At 32.0% G+C, this 27783-nt stretch overlaps 1 protein-coding gene across 1 annotated transcript in view; it reads left to right on the plus strand.

The window, feature by feature from the left end:
- Positions 1-27783, plus strand: part of LOC147064276 (spondin-1-like) — a 388697-nt gene that overhangs the window by 346444 nt on the left and 14470 nt on the right. Inside the window, exons 9-11 of the mRNA XM_085958532.1 lie at positions 76-265; positions 19104-19331; positions 26882-27092. Coding sequence (XP_085814658.1) covers positions 76-265; positions 19104-19331; positions 26882-27092 — 629 coding nt within the window. The remainder of the gene's footprint in view (positions 1-75; positions 266-19103; positions 19332-26881; positions 27093-27783) is intronic.

Below are 27783 nucleotides of genomic sequence, written 5' to 3' on the forward strand. Positions count from 1 at the left end.
TAAGTTGTGTACTACATTGCATTGTATGGGTTTGAATATATCAGTCAAATAACGTATGTCTTTCTTTTGTTCTAGATGATGACACTGACAATGATCCTTGTGCCATTGGAAACTGGATGGAATGGTCACCGTGCAGCAAAACTTGTGGAGAAGGAATCAAAAGGCGCCAACGATATTACCTGTCAGCTACAAGAGCGGAATCAGCTGGCTGCAACAAGAAGATCAGCGATAGGAAGAAGTGCAGAGGACACAGGAGATTTTGCAGGCAAGAAGTTGTAGAGGTAGAAGAAGAAGAAGAAAACGAAGACATAGTGCTGAATGAATTGCCAGAGCAGCGGTATTTATCAAATCACTAAAGGCTGCTTTCAATTTGAAAATACTTTGAGAGCTATTAGACTAACTAAACTTACTAAACGCTACTAAAAGAATATATTAACAATAAAGAATAGTTTTTCAAAATGCTTAACACGTTTCTGGATTTCACTAATATTTAATTGCATTGAACAAATTTACTTTTAAAAACAATATAGGAATCAATTATTAATTGATGGTATTAAATTACTATCAATTCATGGTTCACATATTATTATGAATGCTTATTTTGAGAGATTCACCATTTTCTAAAATTTATAAAAAGAGTGTGTCATTGGGAATGGGACGATTTGACACCGCAAACTGGCCTCCGCCGATTGGCCTCCGGTAATTGGCCGCCGGTACAATCGGACGCCGGCCCAATTGGACGCCGACCCAATTCGACGCCGACCCAATTGGCCTCCGGGAGGATTGGACGCCGCATAGTTGAATTAAATGCGCAAAGGAATATACGTACGTTACGATTTGTTGGAGTAAGTAAGCAAGTCAGTTTAATATGCTTCTATCTTCTCAGTAGTTGTACCTTATACATTTCGCGCTTGACACATTTTTAATATAGATTGAGAATAATTATTATGCCTTATGATGTTTACTAAAAGAAAATAAGTCTTCCCTCGCTAAAACTTAAAGATGTGCATAATCAATTAATTTATTGTCTATACACGGGTACTTATTTATATTTACAACAAATATTAAAAATAATGTTAGATGTTAGAATGAAAACTACATTATATTTCAGCGTTTTATCGACTTAATATTATAATAAAGCTTAAACATGTATATTATTATGCATAAATGCGTATTTTAAGATAGTATGAAATTAAAAACAAAATATTAAGTAAGTTATCTGCTAAGTATAAATGTTTCAGTAGTTTGATTGATAAACTACTTAGGTACTGGGTGCTGGACGAAATCCCGAAGGCCGAAATCCCGAATGGCCGAAATCCCGAAAAATAAAAAAATACAAACATCAATTATTGCGCAATTTTTGCAAGAGAGACAAAAACCCATTTTTTGTGGAAATATAAAAAAAAATGTAAAATACACACATCAATAATTGCGCAATCGTGCGCGCGTTTTTTTTATATTTCCACAAAAAATGGGTTTTTGTGTCTCTTGCAAAAATTGCGCAATTATTGATGTTTGTATTATTTTTATTTTTCGGGATTTCGGCCTTCGGGATTCCGGCCATTCGGGATTTCAGCGTTCGAGATTTCGGCCTTCGGGATTTCGTTCCAGTACCTTCCCAGTACCTAAGTAGCTTATCAATCAAACTACTGAAACATTTATACTTAGCAGATAACTTACTTAATATTTTGTTTTTAATTTTATACTATCTTAAAATACGCATTTATGGATAATAATATACATGTTTAAGCTTTATTATAATATTAAGTCGATAAAACGCTGAAATATAATGTAGTTTTCATTCTAACATCTAACATTATTTTTAATATTTGTTGTAAATATAAATAAGTACCCGTGTATAGACAATAAATTAATTGATTATGCACATCTTTAAGTTTTAGAAAGGGAAGACTTATTTTCTTTTAATAAACATCATAAGGCATAATAATTATTCTCAATCTATATTAAAAATGTGTCAAGTGCGAAATGTATAAGGTACAACTACTGAGAAGATAGAAGCATATTAAACTGACTTGCTTACTTACTCCAACAAATCTTAACGTACGTCTATTTCTTTGCGCATTTAATTCAACTGTGCGGCGTCCAATCCTCCCGGAGGCCAATTGGGTCGGTGTCGAATTGGGTCGGCGTCCAATTGGGCCGGCGTCCAATTGGGCCGGCGTCCGATTGTACCGGCGGCCAATTACCGGAGGCCAATCGGCGGAGGCCAGTTCGCGGTGCCAAATCGTCCTAGACCCTGTGTCATTTGGTATTCAATACATATAAAAATTGTTAATTGCTCCTCACCCCTTTTTATTAAATATTCTTACCCCATCTTCTCAATTAACTTAAAATATCACAAAATATTCATTTCGCACATTGCATAGTTGCTTTCTACCCGCACCATATAATATTAACAACAACAACAAATTTGTCTGTCTTATGACCAAATATTTTAAAGCCATCTACGATTCATGACTTAATAACCGCAAGGGCATATAATGCAAGAAACACAAAACCTGTAAAGTGTCGTTAAACACTATCAATATTGATGCGTGCTTCATTTACGTGACACACTTTAATGCATATTATGGTATATAAAATATTTAAAATAACATATTCTTTAACACGTCATGGTTAAGTTTATTCCTATTTCTCCATACTCGATATATATAGCTCTTCACAGCCATACCGAGAATGTAGCCCACTTCCCTAAGTTTTGTGTACCCTTACAATAATACTGACGCAGCATTATAGAAGTGCCAATTAAACAATCACGTTAACACCCAGGCTATGATAAAATCACATACATGTATTGTGATATCTGGATTTTAACCCGGCGCCGTCTAATTAAAAGCCAGTATCTTACATATTGGACTACAACGGTCCCTATTACACATTATATAAATTACATTATGATATTTCATAACGTCAAACATAAAACTTGGTACTCATACTTGATAATGTTCACCACGTGAGCGAAATACGTGTAGTAAAGCATTTCTTATATTATGGTAAGATATAAACTCATTTTACAAACGATATATAATATTCAGGTTAATTCTTATAAACAGATGTAGTATTTTTATATAGAAACGCTACGAAATAGTTTGTCACGAAATTTATGCCGATTCCAACAATCGTAAATGCTACACGTGGTGCAAATTTATCAGTCAGTGTAAATGGAATATTAAAAGTTACATCGTCAAAGTTTCTTTGTTACGTATGATAAATTAATGAGGCTTTGTTGTCTAAGTAGGTATTCATAGTCGATTTCCCATTAAATGCATTTTAATTTTCTAGAAAAAAATATCTTTTCGTTTAATATAAATAATTCAAAAATCTTACCTTCATTCAAATGTTAAATATTATCATTTTAAACAAGTAAGATGGGTTGTTAGCTAACTTTTCAGTAATTTGTATTACGTTTTATGTTTCGTATTCCGCCACTAGATAGTGAGTATTTATTCCCTTCTACTAAGGGTTTCGTGTTGCGAGTATTATAAAATAAAATAGAAACTAAATTAACTGCCATAAATTTGCTGTAAGATCGTGTTTAGTTTTATAAACTGTTGTTTGCATACATCCGCCAACCTGCGGAGCATATAACACGTTCGCGACAAAGTTTCGCGCGCAAATTGGGTTAGCGGAGCGAAGAGTTGATGAAATGGTAAACAACCTGGAGGATTTGGCGTCGCGACGACCGTTCGCAAGAGTGCTGCCATTTTACGTGCTGCTTTGGTGTATATTATCTTGGAAAACCTTTTACTGTACGGTTTTAAACGTATAAATTAGGTGAAGTAGGAACAGATCGTAGGTCCAGTTTTCATTAACTTTAGGTACGTACTAGAATTTGTCTAATTGCCAAAATGCTGCGTTAACAGGGGTGCGCCAAGCGGAGGTGTTTGGAGTGCATACTACCCGGGTGGCAAAAGGTAGAAAAATATTTTCAATGCCATTAGTAAAAAGACAAAATGAACTTAACGATCTCCCTTGTATATCATTAAATATTATTTTATAAATTATTGTGCTTAAGTGCTTCATTTGATATATATATATATAATAAATAATATATCGATGTCAGACGCTTTATATAATGCAGAATGCTATATTATTTTAAAGGTAAAATATGTCATATTGTTTGGTATCATTTGATGGCAATAAAAAATTGTTTCGACTTTTCTTTGACTTCTGTCATATTTCCACTAACCCTGCCCTGGCGGTAGCCACCCTTGGTACGTCCCTGTGTGTATAAAAAAATGAAAAACTAGCGATTTATTTGCAAGCTTAACATATAGGAAATATAGATATATCGATATAATTCTGTATATTTTATAATATTATAAGTGAACATTGCATGATCTCATGAAATATAGTAATACCATAAAAGAGTATCATTGCGTTGCGTTATAATTTGAGAATAATGCTATATTTGGTACATCAGACGTCCGTGGGTAAACATTGTTTTATCAATCGGTAGTTTTCTTAATATCTCAGATTTTAAGAGATCTTGACATTATGGTTGACACTTATCTGATAATAATTACTTGCCGTATGGTTATTATTTTTTGTAAAAAAACGCTACAAATAAAATTAAGCTTCATCTTGCGAACTTCATGGGTCTTTTCGGATGCTATGATATTAAAAATTATTTAATTTGAAGCAAACTTAGAGTAGATATATTGTTTATTAGTTAAAATACGACCTTATGGTAAAAAATTGTATCTTTTCTCTCTCTGTAAAATGGATTGACTCGCTGTGATGAGTTCACTAAATTACTCGATTAATTAATTCGTCTGTTCATAGACGTTAAGTTACTAACCTACTCGCCACTCGACCAAAATACTAGCATCTTATATCTGCTTACATACTCTAGTCCAAACGTTTGAAGATGTCTACAATATGTGGCCAGATATTATTTTTTCCGACTTACACGCAGTGCAAATGTAAACTCTACCATTCTCCTTCTTCGATGGCGCTACAGCTCAAGTTGAGCCCTGGCCTCCTCCACCGCCGTCCTTCAGCCGGAACGGTCCTCCGCACGTCTTTTCCAGTTCATGATTTTTAGCAGCTGGTTGGCATATTTTGTAATGTCGTCACCCCATCGTGTGCGTAGCTTTCCCACTGGCCTTTTCCCACTGGCCTTTTCCCCCTGGGTTTCCTTCGAGGATCTTCTTCGGTATCCGTGACTCAGGCATCATGCACTGGACATGGCCTGCCCAGTTTAGCCTCTACTCATTTATCATCACTTTAAACTCTACCATTCTAGGTGGTATTAACCTCTATGTCCCTGAAAACTATCTTAGAAATTAGGAATAACAGTAGTTTGTTTGCTCTAGGTGCAGAACTAATCTGCCATTACTAAGGCCAATTTGGCGGACAATAACTATGCCCAACCAAAAAGCTTTGGACATTTATATATTCAACATACGTGAGGATTATTAGATTGAAGCTTAGATGGGATTGTTTTTTATTTTTTTTAGAGTAGGGTATACATATAATATATATTATCTTATTCAGCGTACTTCCATGTGTTTTTTTAGCGGTTATCTAATACTGGTTTAATTTCTTTTTTTACTGTTTAATAATTTGTCTTTATTTTTTTATGTCATGATGTGAACGTATTGAATTTTACTTGTAAAGTTCAGTAGGTATATGTAAATAAATTAATGTGAATTTTAAATTGAAATTATATAAGTAGTAAATTATAATCGGAAAACATCTCATTGGAGTTTATAATAATTTACTCTTTTTAGTAATTTCAGAGACATTGCAATATTTTGCGTTCTATATGCCATAGTTCTAATTATATATATAGCTCGCAAAGATACTCCGAATTCCTAATTTTCAACATTCATACGGCACCAGCGCCCTTAAGTGAAAACTCCACGACCTTATTACTACGAATTAATAGAAACTGTTATGTAAGCTTAGTCTTTTGGAACTATATTGATCTTTACGACTGAAAGTTATAATGAATCAAAAACATAGATATTGTACTAAAGCAGTATTACACGGCACGATTCACAGACTAATAGTTAATAATTGCTGAGTTAAAACTTTTAAACTTACACCTGGTAGTAGTTTAAACTAGTAACTGCAGAAGTGAACGTATCTAACGCCCCAAAACTTTTCACTCAAACGGTTTTCCAATGTTGCCAAACTTTCGGGATAGTCTATCCCCCTTTCTCCTCCTCTAACCCTCTTCTACCCCTCACCAAATGAGAACAGATTGTTCTTTGGATTTCTTGTAATCGAGAAACTTTGTTTGGTTATTTGCCGATAGAAACAAGAGGAGTTTCTGATTAGGTATTCTGAGAGAACGATTTTTACAGCGTGTATGAAACGCATACATTCTATTCTACAGGTAAATAAATTGTTGTACTTGTATAATCCAACATTCTTTAGATGTAAAAACAATATCACATTGTTGTTTATTTCAGAATTCACTTATTTTTATCACTATACAACTACATTATTGATCATTTCATCCTACAGAAAACTTTATCTTTTTAACTCGGGTTTTATCATCGAAGAGCTTTAAATATGCTTTAGGATGAAAGCTTGTTATGTACCGCGTCAACTGACTATACTTGTACGTCAAATATTTTCCAAATTATCACGGGAAGCAGTGTTGTCATATTTTTACTACGTTTTTATTAGCTCGTATTCTTGTTTGTCCAGTACAAATTTTTTCTTGTTTGTCCAAGATTTGTATCGGACGATTGAAGATTTTTAACTAACTTCCCGACTTGCTAGACATTTGAAACTTTTAAAATATATCAGAACACGACGACAATGCATATTTTTAAATACTTTTAGCCATCTTTAAGCAGAATTGAATTCATTTTGAGTTAATTCTGTTTTGTATGGAAAGTTATTTCGGAAGAAATTCGTAAAAAGTAAAACACTATTATTGGTTACTAAGCCTAGCAACTAAATTATTAATTTATACATGCGTTTACTATGGAAATACATATGAAATGTCAAAATGACATTTCAGTATTGTATATTTATTCAGTATTTCTATTAAGTACAAAAAAGTATTTATTAATACATAGAATTGTCAAGTTTATATTATTCAACGGAAAATTTAAAAACGTGGTATATAAAAAGTTCTCTTTATCTTTTAATTATTATAATGCTGATTTTAATACAAACATGTAAAAAATATAGAATTTTTAGAAATTACAGTATAATATAATACGAGTATTATGCATTTTTTTCGGAATCATTCGATTGATAATAAAGATGTGACGTTGATATTGGAAGTTCATCGGTGATGCAGCTACGTGCGCTTGAACTTTCATCAGGAAAAACGGCAATTTTGAAACCGGTTTGAGGCAGGAAACTGTGATGCGTTCATCTATCAAATAAAAAAATACCCGAATGTAGACAAGGCCTATAAGATACATACTTTCAATAATAGTGTCCGTAGGTATTTATATGAAAGTCTTGATGGGAATATATTATTTTGTGTTTCACTTTATTTTTATTGAATATTGAATGACTGTCAATATGAATATAAGAATATTAATAACTTTTTTGTGAATTTTTATTAGTACCTACCCGAATCTTATTTTATGAATATTTTCTCAAAAATAGTTTTTCACCTTAAAATATATTTAATTCAAAATGATAATTGGGTATCAAATGTATTAAATTGCAGATTTAATTGAAAATGATACTATCTGCGTTTAGCAGACATGGTAAAATTCATTATGAAATAGCACTTATTTATTAATTTTTAAAGCTACAAACTTTTAATATAACGTTTTTTTAATCAAATTACTATATTTTTACGTCAATTTGCATAATATAAGAATACAGTATTTAGTCTTACAAACCTTTTGCTGTAAAAATGTTTTTTAATGTTTCAATAATTGAACCTATATGTATATAATTATATTGGTAAGTATCGACTTACAAACTTTTACCAATAATATGACTAACTGGAAAAGTATCTTTCTGTGGTCGGATCAAATCAAAATTTTATTAAAGTATATTTATTTACTTGAATACATATAATTTATTGATTATTAACTCAAAATGCCCAAAAATGTCGACATACTAGCTTTTTGGTAAATACGTATCCAAATAAAAAGTGAATAGTAATGGTAAAATGATAGAATGTTCTATTCAATTGAGTGAGGAGGTAATTGAAAATATTTCAACGAGATATCACGACGATTCCAATCTCGAAGAGCTTACCGATGCAATCATCCCCCGTCTTGGCAATTTCAAAAGTGCACCATCTCAAATATTTACCATTCAGCCGGCAGCCACCGCCAGACATTCTAATCCGGTTAAGCAGGCGAGTCTGGAATTATTGAGAAGTTTGCCGCCCTTCGTTGCACCGCCTCCCTGGGCATGGTGGGGATGCATATCTCAGGATGCGGATGCCGCAGATTCCCGAATTCTCATACATATTAATCAGCTGTCTACTTCAAAATTTGATAATAGACAGACCTTACGGGTACTGTGATTTACCGATTATCAGATTACCGATACACTCATTAATGACGACCAAATGTAATATATTATTCACAGTGTGCAACTGAGGTGTTATTTTAAATTCAAATGCGACCCTTGTCCGTTTAATTCCCATTTTGTGTAAATATGTTTCCTTTTTTTTATTTTAATAAATTTGCTTCTGAAGTATTAAGAAAAAATATGTATATTCAATAATGACATATTACATAATAACATTATTTAAACTTATGTTTTTTAATAAAAATAATAGTTTTATTAAAAGATTGAGAATATTAAAAACAATAATTTGTTCACTCTTCGTGGCATTTGTAACACAATAATAAAATCCTTGAAAAATATTTTTTGTGATGTAGATAGGTAATATATGAAAGTATTTTAAATCTTTTTTAACCAATTACGAATTATATCAACCCTAATAATTACAATCATACAATGATGATAAAATAATGATTTTAAAATATATTTATATACAACGTTATGAATGTATCTGTAATGGAAGCAGTAATATAAAAAAAAATATATCTGCTCATTGACATCTGGGCCTGTTCATACAAATTGTACTCTTTAGTACACATGAATATGGTTGACAAAAAATGTACTGCCCATTGAAAAGGACGGTGATATTACAAATGTGCACTCAGTTTTTACATCATTTCTAGGTATATATAATATATATAGGGATTTAATTGATTAATTATTGAAAATATCGTAAAACATAATAATGTAGCATTTATTAAGTACCTACAAACCATCTCGATGTTACAAAATGCAACTGATGCAACCAGAGAAAAATCAAATTACACCATATAAAAGATTGCGATAAAATAAATATAAATATCGTGCAATATGTTCTCGATATTTTTCCAAGGTATAAAGAAAAACAAACATTTCGTCTGACTTGCATTTAATTTCTGAAGTACTACTTACAAAGTGACGTTGAGATCTAAATAAAAGAACTCAAGAAATTTAATCCAATTAAAGTTTCTGTTCGGGCGGTATGTAGTTGAAGTATAGGAAAAACTAAATAAACTCCGTCGCAATATTCTTTGATAGAAATGCCTAGTACCTAATACTACACTGTAATACTTACGTTTTGTAGTTTTTCATACTTGAAAGAGACGTTCAAAGTATTTAGTCAAAGAAAATGGTAAAGAATTTTCTAAATAATACGAGGTCTCTGGAAATAAAAACATTAACTTTCATTCTAAGAAAATGTTCGCAAACTATAATAAATGTTTAAATTGCTTTCTTATAAAGACTAAACATATTTAACAAATTTGTACAAACAAAGGCACAATTACATTCTGCTGGATTCTTTCACATATTGAAATCCAGGGAAATGAGGAAGCAACTATAACTTAACAAAAACATCTGTTAAGAGGAGCATCTTATACTTACAGACTTTTTTTGATTTTTTGAAAACATAAATAAAAGAACAGGGTATAATAAAAGACGAAAGGTATTTTCAATCGCAGTTGAAAAAACGTAACTTGGTACGCCAATAAAATGCGTTATAGGGAAACAATTTGTAATAATAATTATTCACTGCAGAGCTTATCACTATAATCTTACAGGATCCCTCGCTCGTTTAGGTTCGTTAAACAAAAAATGATCATAAATGTCAATGCGGAAGTGACAATGAAGAAACAAACCATGTTGTTTTTTAGATGTTTATAACTCATCCAAACATCAAAGCAACTATTTAGGTCCATGGCCGACTGCACAGTCGTCATTCAAGAATAAATTTTTCTCTCTAGTTGGTCACACTCAGCCTCTATATGTTCCGCTTTACGTTATCCACACATTTTCTTTGAGGGTGGCCCAGCGGCCGAATGATTACTTCGAAAACTTTATAGAGCGCTGTAAAACCATCCCATCTAACAATATGACCGCCCTATATGAGTCTTTGCACCCTCAAGACGTTGACTATATTTGATTTTAATATATTGTTCGCAGACTAATTTGTTTTCGAATAATTAGAAAGCCTTCTCCCTTTTCTCCGTTAGACACCTGGTTTCAACGTCGCGCCATCATCTTCAATTTATCGCCATGTCTTGTAGAACCCTTGAGATTATACCACAAGGGAGCAGAGTATCGCATTTTCTGGCGGCATCTGAAACACATCTCAGCCATATGAACCGTCTCTTCAACACTATTTCAATCACCGAGGGCTGCCGTGTCCGCTTACAAACTCAAGCGTTTATAACGCGGTCATACCAATGCACCCCTAAGTTTCGGCGGAGATATTGATTTTCAAAGTCCAACAATCGATGTTTTAGCCAGATAAGGTGCTATGTCTCACAGACAAATAGTAACACAAGTAACCCGTAGGAATTGAATAAACAATACTAACTACTGACAGTAATTCATTTTTGCTTTTAATCCCGTTATTGTGAAACTTGTGCTATTGAATTTTTCATTAAAGTACTGATAATAATCGTTTAGGTAATTAACATGAAAATTATAACAAATTACAATTTGAATATTCAAAAATACGTCGGCAACAGTTGTTTAATTCTCGTTGTTTAAATACTGTTTGCAAACAAACCAAATTTAACATCAAAACTTTGTCAATTTTTTCACGATTACTGCAAACTTTACAAACAATTTGAAGCTAATCTTACTCTCAAATTACAGCATTATCAATCGTAATTGACCCTATTTGAGTAGATGATAATAGGTGTTCACTAAAATAAAGATTTATTTGCATTTCAAACTCGGGTTTAATGAAATGCTCTGTTTTAAACGTAACTTCGCAGTACGGCAATTTCCTTACAAAACGGTCTATCCTTTACGTTTTAAAGCCACTTTCTTTTTTACGTCTTTACTATGTTTTCGTCAGAATTGTCCTACGTTTTGAAGAGAGGAATAAAGTGATGGCATTGCGTCAGTTACTGCTAATGGAATTGGTATATAGGAAGGATGCTCTTCTTTATGCAAATAAACTCACATTTTCCATTCGATCGGTTTCAATTTCTCAATATTATCAACAAGTAAATTGAATGCATCCAAATCTATAACTAAATTTAGTAAATCATTATGTATACTAAGTAAATCAGATTTTTGTTTTTATATGAAATAGATTTTAGCTCGGTCGCACATACAAAATCATCTCAACTGCGACGATGATCATAAATCAAATCAGCAATGTTGGAACTTTCTTCCATGCACACAGCCAATTACCATGCCGGGATTGTGACGTCACGCAGTTGACCAAAACGAATAACTTACCGTGAAAAGCATCACCTGCATATGCACCGAACCAAAATTGTAATATTCTACCTGCGGCCCATGTTGAATTAAATTTATATCATGCTACAAGTAGATGTTTTTTCTACATAAATATTGCATCGATGTGACGATATGTGTGGTAGTACATTAAGTTACATGTGTTTTGTGAATAACAACAAAATTACATTGACAAATTCAACATGTTGTAGTCAAAATGAGTTTGTATGTGTGACAGGACTAAACTACTTGGCCCATGCTTTGGTCCATTAAAAAAACAACATGTAAATTTTCCAGACGCTGAATTCAAAACCGAGACCCGACAATAAACTGACACGTTACCGCTCGGTCATGTAACGTCTTTTAGCTTTGAACATGAATTATTGGATTCAAAGAAAAATGTGTAAAGACATAAGCATAGATACCTAACATATTTTTTTTTTAATTAATCTTCAACCGAGAAGAATTCGAATACATGTACCAACCTTTATATTTTGCTTGCTTTGTTCACAAAGCAAATTTCAGTGATTCTTATAAACTACATAATAATAATATAATATATTGCAATGAAAAAACTTTATTCTAAAATATAGCCTATATTCAGGCTTGATCATAAAAAAATCAAAGAAGCATACAATTCGAAATTTTTCCATGTCGAATTATCGTCAAACTGATTTTGACATTTTCACTGTTCTTTATTTTTGGTATTCTTAGTATTATTTTTCAATAAAATTTGAATATAAAAATATACCGATTTTCATAATATTTTCTATGTCATGGAATATCACTCAAGATTAAAAAATAAATATTTATATTTTACCTAACAAAAGACATTAATTTTCAGACAGAGCATTTTTTTAAAATTTTTATTCGAATCGTTAGAATTCGTTTCTCAATCTCTTCCATCAATATAACAGATTTTTTACAGCAAAAAAACTGACAAGAACATTTTTAAATTGTTATATTATTTAAAATTTAATTTAATTTTAAAAATATTATATTGTAATATTTTGCTCTCATGAAATTAGAACATCTATGTTTCAAAATCAACCTAACTATATTTTTTTACTTTTTCAAATTTCACAAGAAATGAAAATATAATTAATATTATTTTTCAAATTTCGTTGTCAAACTGTTTTTTTAATATCCATTCAATTTCATAATCGCTCTACTAAATACAAAGTTGACGCATATTAAAAATCGTATTTAGTTTTAGAACCCAATCAAGTCTAAAATGGTAAAATTTCGCAGTAGTCTCTTATATTACGATAACATCAGAAAATGACATCAACCAATAATATCAGAAAAGAAAATGGCCGTTTTCTTTTTTCATCCATTTAGGACACGTCATTATATGCAGAATAATATGTGCTTTTAAAACAGCCTAAACTCAAAAGATTCACTTTCACAACCTTCTCAAATCCAAGTATATAGTTTCAAAACCTACATAAAAACATTTTTGAACAAAAGTTGACTTAAATTCTATTTTCATATGGCACGAATGGTGTTATATATAGTATATACTTTTTCATTTATTAATTTAAACTCGACTATTTTTTCATATTTATTAATCCCAGAGCATCTTTTTCCTATTTGTCAACAATTTGGTTCGCGGAGTTCGATAGCTGGTTTTGATAATAAAATGTTGTAATATGACTTTGTATTTTGAAATTCAATGCAAATAAGATGGTATTTAAAAATAGTTTAAATCTTCTTTTCTCAAATAGTGATATGGTTTTGCAGTAATTTATTTAGGTCAAACAAACAAGCAGAAGCTTTATTGCTAGGTATGAAGACCACGTTATAAAGTAATGGAAACTAAGTTATATTCACAAGTCTCCAATAGAACATAAGATATTATTCTATATATTTTCACCTATATTATGACGATCATCGTATTAATATCATGCAGTCAGTTAAGATCAATACCATGACAAAATTGTAGTCATTACGTAATTAATTTAGTTGACGATTCATCTATTAAAATAGTTTAATAACTTTAAATAAAAGAATAATTATATTACTTATTTTGTTAACACCGCAACATGTCATGCATTTGTAGAAGTGAAACAATCACATAAACACCCGAGTTTTGAGAAAATCCATGTTTGTGACCTCATCGAAAATCAAACACAAAGCCTCCGAATGAAAAACCAGTGCTTTACACACTGGACTAAAAGGACAGGGACTTATATTTTCTTCTTCCACCCTATCACGTCCCAACATTGAGGCATAGGGCAAGCACAAGTTGGCGCCACTTCCCTCGGTCCATCGCCAACTCCTGCGCCTCCCGCCATGTCAGACCTGCAGCACGTAGGTTGCCTTTGTAGCATCGCTGTAGGGTGAGGGAGGGCCGGCCACGGTGACGGAATCCTTGAGGCTGTCCCACAAGGGTACGAAGTGCCGCACTCTTTGGCGGCATCCGGAATACGTATCCCAGCCACGTAAATCGTCTCTTCGTGATAACTTCAATATATTTTTTTTATATATTTTTACTTATATATATTTTTAGTATAATATATAGAAATAAATGAAAGATTTGTGGAATGTTTTCTTAGTTTTACTTATACCATACTGTCCGTTTTTGTGACTGTTCGTCTAAAAAAAATATTATGAGAAGGATGCTGCAATGTATTCGGATGCCTGTTAAATTATAATAAATGTTACAATAATGTAGCGTGTGCGTGTGTGCACGCGCACACTTTCTAAAATGTGTCCGCACACATGTTTTCATCCCCCACACAGTCCTCACAAAAATATTGTAAAAGAAAGCTTCCTTTGCCAGATTTTAGTTTTGCTCAAATGCACAAAACCATCACATGCACAATTCTTTGTCTAATTAGGCGTCAAGTGCGACTCACGCGAGCACGCAAGTGAAATTTTACGTCGAACGGGATCAGTGTTATTAGTATTATATAAAATCATTGAAATTAATAAATACCTTAAAAATATAAGTTTTAATGAGAAATTGTATGTGTGTGTTTTTTTTTTTCGGGGGGGGGGGGTATAAATTTAACGCACCGGGTGACGGCCCGTCACTGACGGGCGACACTAATCCTAGTTACGCCACTGCTCAGATGCGTTGATGATCCGCACACACAATAGAAAAATTAGATGCAACGTCGGTTATAGGCTATTATCGTTAATTTATAATATAAATGGATTGATTCCTGTAATATTACAAGATTTTTTTTTGAAAATTGACAATGTATGTTACGTAGTAATTAAATAATACCATTGAAGGTTTACATACCTTGATAATATAATTAGGTACATTTTTTAATACTTTACGAAAATGACTGTTGAGTAAATCTAAAACTATTTTGTAATGTTTGTTATTTTGATGAGTAAAGTTTGCTACAAAAATTGAACATGCACTCTATTTAATATTTACTATGTAGTATGCTTTTTTACAGTTTTTTTTTATTTATTAAGGCTCCGTTTATAAAGAGAGAGAAAATCTTCATCGTCTGTGATGATTTCATAAGAATTCAGATTTTTTCAGTTTAATAAAAACCAATTTGCGACATTCACAAAGTAGAGAGAATTGCAATCAAAAGGCGCGTGAACTTTTCGCTTATAGCAGTCGCCTCGCAGCATTCCTGATTTCAAAGTATTCAGAAATTTCTCCGAATGCGATTTCAAATGGAATCGAATCCCTGTGCCCCCTTTAAACGATCACCTTTTTTCTGACGTCGGCGTCTGATTTTATACATTCAATAAAGAAAATAAGAAATGATCAAATTATTTCATACCCAAGGGAACCTTGATGATACAACGCGTTCGTATTTCAATAAATTCAATAAATTCAATATTTGTTTTTTAATTTGTTCATTCATATAGAAATAATTTCATAAATATAAAAGATGAATTTAGAATTCATATAGCCTACTTAAAATATTACATTATAATACTTCCATTCAAAATATTATAGGCATCTACTGAAACCCACCCCCTTCGTCGACAATCCGTAAAGGAGAGGGCGGAGTAACAGTACTTCTTTAAATTATATATCGTAACCTAGAAGACTTTAGGTAATTTTTGTAGTGGTGACAGAGGGTCTAATTCTATGTTCGGGGGTAGTTAGGTTTATTTAAAAACTAAATTTTATTGTATTAAACATCACGGATATGTATTTTTTTGTATAATTATATTTTACATCGGCAAAAGGCAGGCGTGGGAATAAACCATTAAAATCATTTAGTTACATTATTTTAAATCAATTCTAGACAGGCAGGATCGAGATGGCCGTTATTTTGACAGCTTATAGCCGACTGACTTTTTTGGTTGGTTTGACACTGTATAATATAACAACTTTAACTTGAAATTGTACAGAAAACAATTTCTTCTACTCCGTAAAAATTGTAAATTTAAATATTGTTGCCTACCATTATTGTTTCCGACTGGTTATGAAGCCTACTGCATCATTTTCTCTCGCCCGGCATCGCTCTAACTACGTCATATTATTATCCGTCAAACTATCAAACTTTATGTGGTAAGTTTATAGTCTCTCTGTAAGTGGTCGCCTGTCGTTTTGTATCACTTGCCATATTTTGATGGTGTATTTTGAAATTAAAATTGGCCTGTTTGGTTCAAATTAATGATTATTCCAACCAAAATAATGCTTGAGATTACAAATCTCACCAAAGCATTTGTGTGATGGTAACAATAACTAATATTGGACTTATTCATGCATACATACAATGAGTCAATAATTAATTATACTAACAAAGTATTGATCAATATGCAATCAGTAGCAATATTCTGGTAGATAACGTACAAACCTCTTGCTTATTTTGAAAACTCCAAAAAATATAAATAGATCCGCATTTTTTTCGTAAGTGATAAACATAATCATAGCAAAAATCAATTAGGTGTACCTAGTACCTTTAATATTTATTTTGCAGCCTTTAGTCGTGTCATTAAAATATATCAATAAATGAGGTAAAATATTGACGATGATGCAAATTATGTATACAATAAAAATACAATGTTATGTAGTACTAATGCTATTTAGTTTAATAATAATCAAGACAAGTCAATTTGTACAGAACATACTGTCATATTAGGAACAAGGTCCAATGTGATGTAGGAAAGGGTAGGTATGGAAGGTGGGTAGTATTGTATGGATAGGATGGGAATTGGAGGGGAAACAGAGCATGAGACTTGGAGAAAACAGGGCCGTGGGTAGTTTGACATTACCTCTAAAACCTCAGTTACCTGTCCGGTTACTTTACCCATTCGGTTACTTTCTGTAATAATAAAATACATATAAATGCAATTAGGAATATCTCGGTTTTGAGCGCCACTCTATGAAATGCATAGAGACAATGATGAAGGAAATTTAAATAAAACGCGTGTAAAGAATTTTAATAGAAGTATAATTAAGAAATAAAAATTACTAGCGGGCGACAGTGTATAAAGTTGTATAATAAGTTAATCAATTACGAGCGCCTAGCGTAGTATAAGTTAAACAATTTAGAACAAAAATAAAGGGCTAATTCGGTGGACCGTACCGTGATGAAATAACAATAAATACCAATACACATTATGATCTCAGCTCTTCGCCGCCCTCGATTCCGTCCTGGAAGTGCGTCTTCAAACGTGTTGGGGCCATGGGCTTCCTTAGATCTCCTGGCCTGAGGGGTACGTCCTTCGGTTGGCCATAATCATCGTCTCCAAAACGTCAGGAAATCAAAGCCATGTGCCCCTGGTCCGAGGCTCGGAACTTAAGCGCGGTCTTCAGGAGGTCTTCTTCGCTCAAACGATCGGAACTGAGAGACTGAATTTCGCTTTGCCTTCATGTTAAAAACCCGCCTTGCGTCTTTAGAGCCGGAAATAGATCAGACAAACTCCGTTGAAACTATCGTAGTTCGCATGCGTACTGAGGTCGTCTTTTGCGTGGTGTTACCATCATGAATAAAGTGTGTCATGTGTAAATAACATGATAATACAATAGTACAGATATATTATTACATTAAATAAAATTCTAATAAACTTTTCGTTGACAAATAAATCAATTAAATTTACTAAGCTTATCAGAAAACATTATTGAATAATTTATTTAGATATTCAGTCTGAATAAAGAAAATATTAATATTTCTACAATTATCAGGAATTCAATAAATCATCAAACGAATAAATTATAAGGCAATTAATAATCAAAAACTCGTGTCTTTATTATGTTTCTCTTATTAAGATTTTTTTTATTATACATTTATAAATTGATTAATCATCCCAAAATATTGCCATGTTGATAGAAATATAATTTTCTAAGCATTTGCTTTGTAACATAATTATCAAGCTTGTAAATTTGATAATAATTTGGTTGGTAAGTTATTAAGTGGGGTTTCATTTTAATTTATATAATATTGTTAAAAATGACGGGCATATTTTGTTATTGATTAAATTTCAATAAATAATTTTGGCTTTTGAATTTGTTTAGTACAAATATGTGTCTAGAATCTTAGAGGTTCAAGGCAAAGATTAATTTTGAAGCTCCCAACGATAACAACGAATTCCAATTACCAATGTATTTACCTAACTACTATAATATAATATGTATAATATACATTTATTTTAGAATCACATTGTGTAACAAAAATAAAAAATATTGTTGAGGACGACAGTGATTAATATATTATACGCTAATTTTTAAGATTTTGTTGTAAACAATTATACGACTGGTTTGAACAGTTTTGGGGCCTCGTTTTAAATCTATTATTACTATATTATATTCTGTACCAGTTAAAAATGTATGTTTGAAACAGACGAAATCAGTCCTGATTTTTATTAAAATACAATACAGAATTAGTAAGTACTCATTTTAATAAACTATTTTTTTATTCAATGAAGAATTCACAAGATTTGAGAATGTAATATTCTATATTGAACATACAAAATTTGAAAATATCTTTTTTCATTTTTTTTCTAGTGGTTATAATATATTTCAATGAGGTTGAATAAAAAATAGTTTACAAAATTATTAGCAAATGTAAGTAATAACTAAAATTTGGAAAGATCCTAATACCGGTTAATAATTAAGGTAATAGATACTTAACGAAAATTAACCTATTTTGTAAACCGTTTTAAAATCAAAAATTTTAAAACTCATACTTAGTTAATTACATAGTAATTAGATAAGACGCATATAGCTTAATTACTAGAGCACATTAGCTCGAAGTCGGTGAACGGGAGTTCGAGTCTCTTTGAGCATTTATTATAGTAGTTATATATTTCTCTGGGGTGTTTTAAATTAATTAAGTATGTATATTGTGTTTTATTTTTAATATGTATATAAAAAAAAATACTGAGTATCATGTAAAGCGTTATAAATAGTATGTTCAAGTAGCAGCTTCCAATTTGTATCCGTTTATATACAGATTGAAATCGGAATACGAACCCGATCCAGCACAAAGAACTGGACCATGCGCCCTAACCGAATGGTCAAGTTGGTCAGGATGCAGCGTGGAGTGTGGCACTGGCGTGAGGGTGCGCGCGAGGAAATTCAGACACAAGGGCGCCTTCAAGAGATGCCACCAGGGTATTGACAGCAGACCTGATTTGCATCAGACCATCAGTTGTCTTGGACCCGGGGACAACTGTCCAATGTATGATTATCAGAATATGGATGTCGTAGAAAAAATGTAGATTAGACTATACTTATATGTAGAGAATCTAAATAAATAAATTGTTTTTATTATTAAATAATAATATGTCGTAGTTTTGAACATGGAACATGTTTTACACATGATATCCGACGCAAAAGCGTTACGAAAAATAGACCGCCCGCGGCCCGCGCCCCGCCTCGATTATTTTCTACATTCTGTGCGACATATTGTTCGTCTGTTATTACTACTTCTTTAGTTTTATTATTGTATAAGTAAATTTTCTTTCGAATTTGGACAACCAGCATTCAGAGAATCAGTAGGCAAATCATGTTCCATGTTTAATAATTTTAGCCGTTGGGGCTTAAGTAACCATCATCTGAGGGGCCCAGGGAGGCAATCCCCCCCCCCCGCGAGGTGTAATGCGCCGAGTTTTTTGTATACTATATTATAGGCTTATTATTATGTTGCTAATGTTTGTAATGTAGTCTTTTTATTGTAGATACACATTTATTTATTCTCATTTTCTATTCAAATTAATCGTATAATTCACGTATTATTTGCTATTAGATATAATAATATGTAGTTGTAATTTAAGCGAATATACCGTCAAGTCAACGTTAAAACTCATTAAGTGCAATAATAAACTATATAACTTAATGGGTTTTACATCTCTAAGCTTGCTGAATAAATACCTGCCAGTGGCGTGTGGTGACAAGTGTGGGCGAAGTGGCAGTACCTAATTATCGAGGTGGTTAGCAAATATTTCAAGAACACGGTGTATTATAGAATGAAAATACTGTATTTGGTGGCGTCGTCTTGGTTTGTTGATAAATTATTACCCAAAAGTTATTACCCACGATGGCCGCGTGGCTTAAGCGTCTGCCTATAGCGTCGTGGGTCACAGGTTCGAATCCTGGGTCTGGCAAGTACACATATTGTTTTTCAATTTGTGTATGAGACATAGTATGGCCCTAATAGGTTGAGCAAGTGGCTGACATCCATTTCTCGTAAAAACTAAAAATCTGGTAACACAAACTTCCACTTTATGGAGGCCCTTATTTTTTATGATCTTATTAGATCGGACATGCTCAAAAGAAAAAAAAGTGGATGTATATGTCCGAACTTTTTACCACGGTGTAAGAGATTCCCGATTATCTTGAAAAGTTATTCGGTCTTTTCAACATTGAACAAACGAAGACCGTGGACCTTGCTGGAGGAATAAAGATAAAGAAATATCGTGGAAAGAGAAACGTCGTGCCACCAGGCATCTGTCTTTTTGTGGAAAACACATTATTGCTGGCATATTATAGCACATTACAAAATTTCAGTACTTGCTAAACTGGCTAAAACAAAAATTATACTGTCGACTGGCTCTGAAGTACAGATTTTTTATAGAATTAAAGATAAGCGTAAATTACTTATTTTATGAAAGTTTCATAACCGTAAATTGTGTTTTATGTCATTAGTTAATATATTGTAAAGAATATATAAAGCCACTACAATTAAATCATTGGCATGGTTAAATAATAATTAGTGGCCAGAAAATAAATAATTAAAGATTCGCAGATGTTCTTCGCCAATTGCTGTTGATGAAAGAGAACTCACAGAGCTGCTACACCGCGTAGAAGAAGAGAGTCACAAATATGGCCATTTTATTAATAGGAATAAGACCACATGGTTATCGATCGAGCTAATCTTCCACACGCAGCAAGTACAATCCTAAATCTAGAAACAGTGGACGGGTTTGCATATGTGATATCAACCATTATTATAAAAAGTGGATGTGAAGCAGAAGGAAGAAGGCACACTCTGATTTCAAAAAATGCGATGACACGTCTTTCCACTATATGAAACTATCAATGAATTTCAATTGGCACTAAAATAATGCTTGTGCAAATATTAATATTTTTGTGCCGTATCGACTTACGAGTATGGTCTATGGACCCCAAGGGTACGACAATTGAATTTTTTGTATTTCTTGGACGAATCAATCAATTGTGCAGATACTCCGAATAACGGAACGGCTCTCGATAATATGGTTGAGAAGTACTCTGAAGTTTTTTGGACATATTGTTAGGCGGAATAACCTGAAGGTTTAGGGTAGCTTTTAGGAAAGCGAAGCAGAGGAGAAGCGTCAACTCCGAGAGAATCTGAGGAAAGTTTTGGTCGCTCAAAAAATTACTGAAGTTCAGGATATTCACGATCATTCATAAGGAAACGACCAAGAAGAGAAAGAGTAGTTTAGTAGATTTAGTCGGCTCAATATAACAAAATAATAAAAAAGGAACTAGAGCTTTCACATTACCTTTGAAGTCAAATAATCCCGACTCGCTCTTTCAATATTCATACAATGTTAGATAAATATTCAACGATTTCGTTAGTTTTTACGCTTTGTACCTAAGACACGAACTCAAATGTTTGAATTATCGATGAACTTTCCATTCGCGTTTTCATTAGAAACAACTGCGACTTTCTTGTGTAAAGTCGACTTTGCACTTAGGCATTCTTCCTTCGCAGAATTTTACTGAATATTAAATTTGATGTAATAAAAAATGTACAAGACTTTACAATTAAATAAATAAAACACCAATCATGAGTCGTAAATTATTATATTTTAATATATATATATATAATCTTTACCATATAATAAATATTTTAATCAATGAATACTAGAACTAATTACTAGAAGACAGTGTCACTTGTCAACATTCTTGCCGATGCGCTCAATAATACTATTTTTATATCATAGCTAAAGAATGCATCGATTTTAATATAAATTTAGATTGGTAGGTATATTTTGATTACGCCGATGAGTTTCAGTGGTATTGTCTTTACGTATTTTATGTTATTTATTAAAATAACAAAACATTAATACTATACAGTGAAATGCATATCAGTGATTTGAGAGGGATGCAACGTGGTGTTTTATTCAATTTATGCGTCGTGCAACAACACATTTTTTGCATGTAGATTTATATGCGTCAGAGAGGGTGATCAGTAAAAAAAAGATAAATCAAGACAAGTAGGTACATAATTATATAATGTAATATTGTATTATCACTAATTTGGAAGAGTATGATAAAACTAATTTCGATAGGCAGTGTGTTGATTTACTGGTAGGTATTTGTAATGGTATACTAATTTTACAATAGTGAATCTAGAAGATCATTAACGTAAATACCTCATTCACATGCGCTTTTCAGGCTACATTGTTGTCTTTGTGAATGACCCAGAAGATCTTCAGAACAGAATGCATGAGCTTTCAAATGAAAGCTTCAAAGTAGGTTTAAAAATAAATGTATTGAAGACAAAAGTAATGATAAACTACTTTACTGAACCAAAATCAATGTTACTCTAATCGATTGAATCAACAACTACATCTATCACGGATAACAAAATATCGGTTGTACTATGTACAATGAGTTTATAGAACCAAACTGGCATCCATGCCTTGTTGGCATCCGCGCTTGAATAGTACGAGTATCTTCAAAAGTGCCCATCTTTTATTGGACCCTTAATGTAAAATAATATCAAAAATTACAAGAAGCCGGAAAGGTGCATATTGGACATGACGCGGAAAGATCACAAAATAAACCTATGGATAAAGATGCAGACGCGAGTATTCGATGTAATAGAGATCGCCGAGTACATGAAATAGCAATGGGCTGAACATGTTGCCCGGCGAGTAGACAACCGAAGGGTTGCCCTAAAATCGGTTGGATAGACGAACTCATAAAATTTGATAGATGTACGCTGCAGCAAAAAACTAGGGACCGAGAAGAGCGGAAGGAGTTAGTGTAGGCATTCATTCAGTAGTGGTTCGACTCAGGCAGATGATGCTAATTTTACGAAACTAATTTAAAGAAATCCCGTACGACTGTACCACATTTATTTCCACAGGATGCGGTACCGACCAGTTAGTACTTTATTTTAATTTTGATTGACTTGACTACATGAGCACACCGTCCAAAATCACATTTTTTTAACGTGCTACTGAACGGCATGTCTTACTATTTTTTTATGAACTATCACTTATTTTTGGTAATATGGATGGTAGTTAAATGCATCAGATGATCTATTTATTCACAAAATTATATTTACTACTCTACCTGTTTATCATTTAGAAAATACTCATGTTCTGTTTTAAAAATTATACCTACATTTATATACCGTAAGCAATACAAAATAGAAAGCTTTGATGAAACAATGATAAAGTTTTATTTCAAGATGGCCACTATAAATTCCAAAATGGCCACCGGATGTGGTGGTTTAAAAATTAAAAAAGTCATACCGAGAGGCACGTGTAACAAAATTTGCACTTTTGCTCGGTATGTCCACATTTTTTTATGTTTCAGTTATCGAGTAAAATTGTGTGGGCAATGTTAGTATATGTTATTACCACGTTTTTATTAGCTTGTGTTCTTATTTGTCCAGTACAATTTTTTTCTTGTTTGTCCAATACAAATCTTGCAATCTATTTTTAACTAACTTCCCGACTAGATAGACATTTGAAACTTTTAGAATATATCAGAACACGATGACAATGCATTTTTTTAATACTTTTAGCCATCTATAAGCAGAATTGAATTAATTTTCGGTTAATTCTATTTTGTATGGAAAGTTATTTCGGAAAAAAATCGTAAAAAGTAAAACACTATTATTGGTTGCTAAGGGGGTCCTAGCTACTAAATTATTAATATATACGTGCGTTACTATGGAAATCAATATGAAATGTCAAAATGACATTTCAGTATTTCTATCAAGTACAAAAAAAAAAGTATTTATTAATACATAGAGTTGTCAAGTTTATATGATTCAACAGAAAAATTAAAAACGTGGTATATAAAAAGTTATTTTTATCTTGTAATTATTTATACATCAGTATGATTAGTTTTTAAAATATGTTGAGTATAAAGTTTTTATTATAATATACCTATATTGTATTTACTAATTTTACTATTATCTTAATATAATGATTATATTATAATTGTATAATAATTAGTTTTGGCCTCTGAATTTGATATTAGTCAAACATAATATATTATCTCATCAATCTATCATTCATCTCCAAATAATATGTAGTTGCTTGCCTTATTTCAAATTTACGTTCTATTAATTTGAGTTAAATTCTGGGTAAAGGGCAAAAACCTTAAGGCTTTCATGGTTGTGACGTGACATCCTGATTAGGCTTGATATGAAAAAGATATGCCAGAATTATTAAAATGTCACTCTCTACCCTTATCAAACTTCTGGAATTACTGAGATTGAGACCTGGCGCGATAGCAATAAAAACAAAGCACTCTAATTAAACCGATAAAAACCCATCATAATATCCATTTTGATACTCAAATTTTGAAAGATAAATTAAATTACTGACATAACCATATAACATTGTTTTACTACTAACTGTCTATGTAGATATTCAAGATACAAAATAATATTACCGTGGATTTCTAAATCCAGTTATCTGATCCAATTATGATTATTTCATTTTGTTTAAAATGAACCTAATCACTAACTTAATAATAAAAACCCTACTTGAAATTAATAACATTGTATAGTCGCAATTACGTCTAAGCCGTCTCGCCCATATAATATGCTACCGCATGATTGCAACGTTTTAGTTTGAAAAAAACAGCTGGTGTCACATGCAACAAATATCACCCGACATGCAGCCCAGGTTTAATCCGTTCATTTTGAGTTGTCGTGTGACGTAACTGTTAAAAGTTAGTTACACGTTGCGTCTAGTTTTCTTATATGTCTATATCATAGTCAAGACTGTGGGGGTCATGGTGTTGTGGATGAAGAGGTTGTCAGAAGGAGAGATGAGAAGTCGAGATTTGGTGGTTGTTCCGATGGATGGAGGAGCGAGCTTTATTTGCAGCGTAAACAGTCGGTACAAGAGTATGGTACAGTAGTCATGTTACAATAGTAATGATACTGTCCCGAGGTCAGATCTCCATAGAATGAGATGTTGTGCGGAGCAATTCAGAGATTGAGATACTAACAGATCGGGAACTTATATTCGAGTGACACGTCCAATGAATTATGATCTGCTATTTATTGACGTACTCACAATCTATATATATATATTGAAATATAATATATATATTGAAAAGAATATTTAGGAAATAATTAATATAATTGAGTCAGCTAATATATGAAGTTTGCGTCATTAGAAATAGTTGACTATGTATAAAATTGGATATCGCGGTAATGATCTGCAGTAAGCTATTTACTGGGTTTACAATAATTGGACGCTACGGGAAATGCATATTATTATAGAATTTGTAATTTCGGTAATAGATATAATACATAAATATTATTTAATATAGCCGATCAATATGCTGACACGGATTGAGTTGTTTATCACCATAAGAAACAACTTTCAATATGCGACTGGGCTAAAGGAGTAAGTGGACTATATGTAATCGGGGTTCAATTGCGACCACATAAAATGATGGTGCGGATAGTGTAAAGTAACCGATAGACGATGGATTGGTACTTTAAGATGAATAGTGCATGCATTAATCATAACAACACTTCACGAGACCACGTGTCGCTACATCGGATGAAAAAGTAAACGCAACGGCGAATCATAAAAAATATGACCATTTATATAAAAAAATTACATTTTATATGCATCTGTGTAAATATCTACAAGGTTTAAGCACATCGGGTCGTTGTTAATTTGGTGATATGTATATTATAATAATGTTAAGTTGTCCTAAAAGTTTAGTTGTTTTAAGCATGAAATATTTTATTGTCTAAAAATGCATCTACTTACTTATAACAAAAAAGATTTATTATAATAATTAACTCCTTGCATGAAATGTCACCTAATTTTTTGTCTGTCAAAGTGTATTTAGTTTAAGTGGTGATGGTGGTGTATGGTTAGTGAATTCTTATAAATCACCGTGTATATATAACGGCCCACAACGAGTGATCCGATCGTATTGGACGCTTTTCTTCTTATTGTGAATCGACCCAATGCTTTCGGTTAAATTACTCTCAAACAATACCATTCTTAAAAGTTCCTTAGTCATTATTTTTTTTATCAATAAATCATAAGTAATGTATGTCTATTTATTTTCATTTATAAATTATGAAATAATAATATAATCACTTAAAATATTGACTTTAACTTTAAACTTATTTTAATAGTAATAATAAGGGTGTTATTGTATGGAAAATGTTGTATTTTTGTCTAAAGGCCTGATAAATATCTGACATACTATAATAATTAAGTAATTGCATGAAATGTTACCTAATATTTTTTTATAAAACACAATTAAAATGTTTAATATGCTGGTGTGGGAAAAATTAATTTTACAAATTACTTCGTGATATATGCTTTTATCCCTATTACAATTTGACCTAAATTTGTTGGCTAATTTACACTTAAAAACAACTTTCGTTCAAGATCAGAATAAATAAAGTTTTTGTAGAAAAAAAATATTTTTCATTAATATCATGAGATATTGTTAAATGTTGAATGAAAATGTAAGAATAGAATTATTGTATGGAAAATGTTTTCTTATTGTTACAAGGCCCGACGAGGATAATCCTGAGACCAATGACGAAAACGCTGACTGCCCCACTACACCCTGGTCTTTCTGGTCAGCCTGCACGGCTACCTGTGGAAAAGGACGCATGATGAGGACCAGACAGCTAGTTGCTAAAGATGGTGCTCAGATGGAAATGCTGAGAAGATTCACCAGGATGAATAAGCAAAAGAGAGCGTTGTGGAGAAAAGAAAAGGTAAGAGCTACATACTACATTTAACAGTCGATATGAGCTGTATAAAATTCATAAGTTTTTAGTATTAATACAAATTGATTTTTATAACGTTTTTATTAGGTCGCATTCTTGTTTGTCCAATGGTTGTTTGTCCAGTACAAATCTTGCAATCGATTTTTAACTAACTTTCCGACTAGCTAGACATTTGAATTATATCAGAACACGATTCCAATGCATTATTTTAATACTTTTAGCCATCTTTAAGCAGAATTTTCAGTTAATTCTGTTTTGTATGGAAAGTTATGTCAGAAAAATCCGTAAAAAGTAAAAGACCTAGCAACTAATTATATATATATATATAATTATATAATAGCAAACAATTAATATATACGTGCGCAGTCAAAACCTCGGTAAAATCACAAAAATATATATATATATATACGTGCGTTACTATGGAAATCAAAATGAAATGTCAAATTGACATTTCAGTATTCCATATTTATTCAGTATTTCTATCAAGTACAATAAAAAGTTTTTATTAATACATAGAATTGTCAAGTTTATATGATTCAACAGAAAATTTTAGTTTTATTCTATATTTGTTTGTTTGTTTTTTATTTACTTCATATCAAGTGCAAGTTTGAGCATATTGAGCATAATAACTTTTTAAAGCATATTTCAAAGCATAATAACTAAAATTTAAAAACGTTGT

The sequence above is a fragment of the Rhyacophila brunnea genome, unplaced genomic scaffold (assembly GCF_057557595.1).
Source record: "Rhyacophila brunnea isolate RB1 unplaced genomic scaffold, BYU_Rbru_1.0 scaffold_8, whole genome shotgun sequence".
Lineage (NCBI taxonomy): Eukaryota > Metazoa > Arthropoda > Insecta > Trichoptera > Rhyacophilidae > Rhyacophila > Rhyacophila brunnea.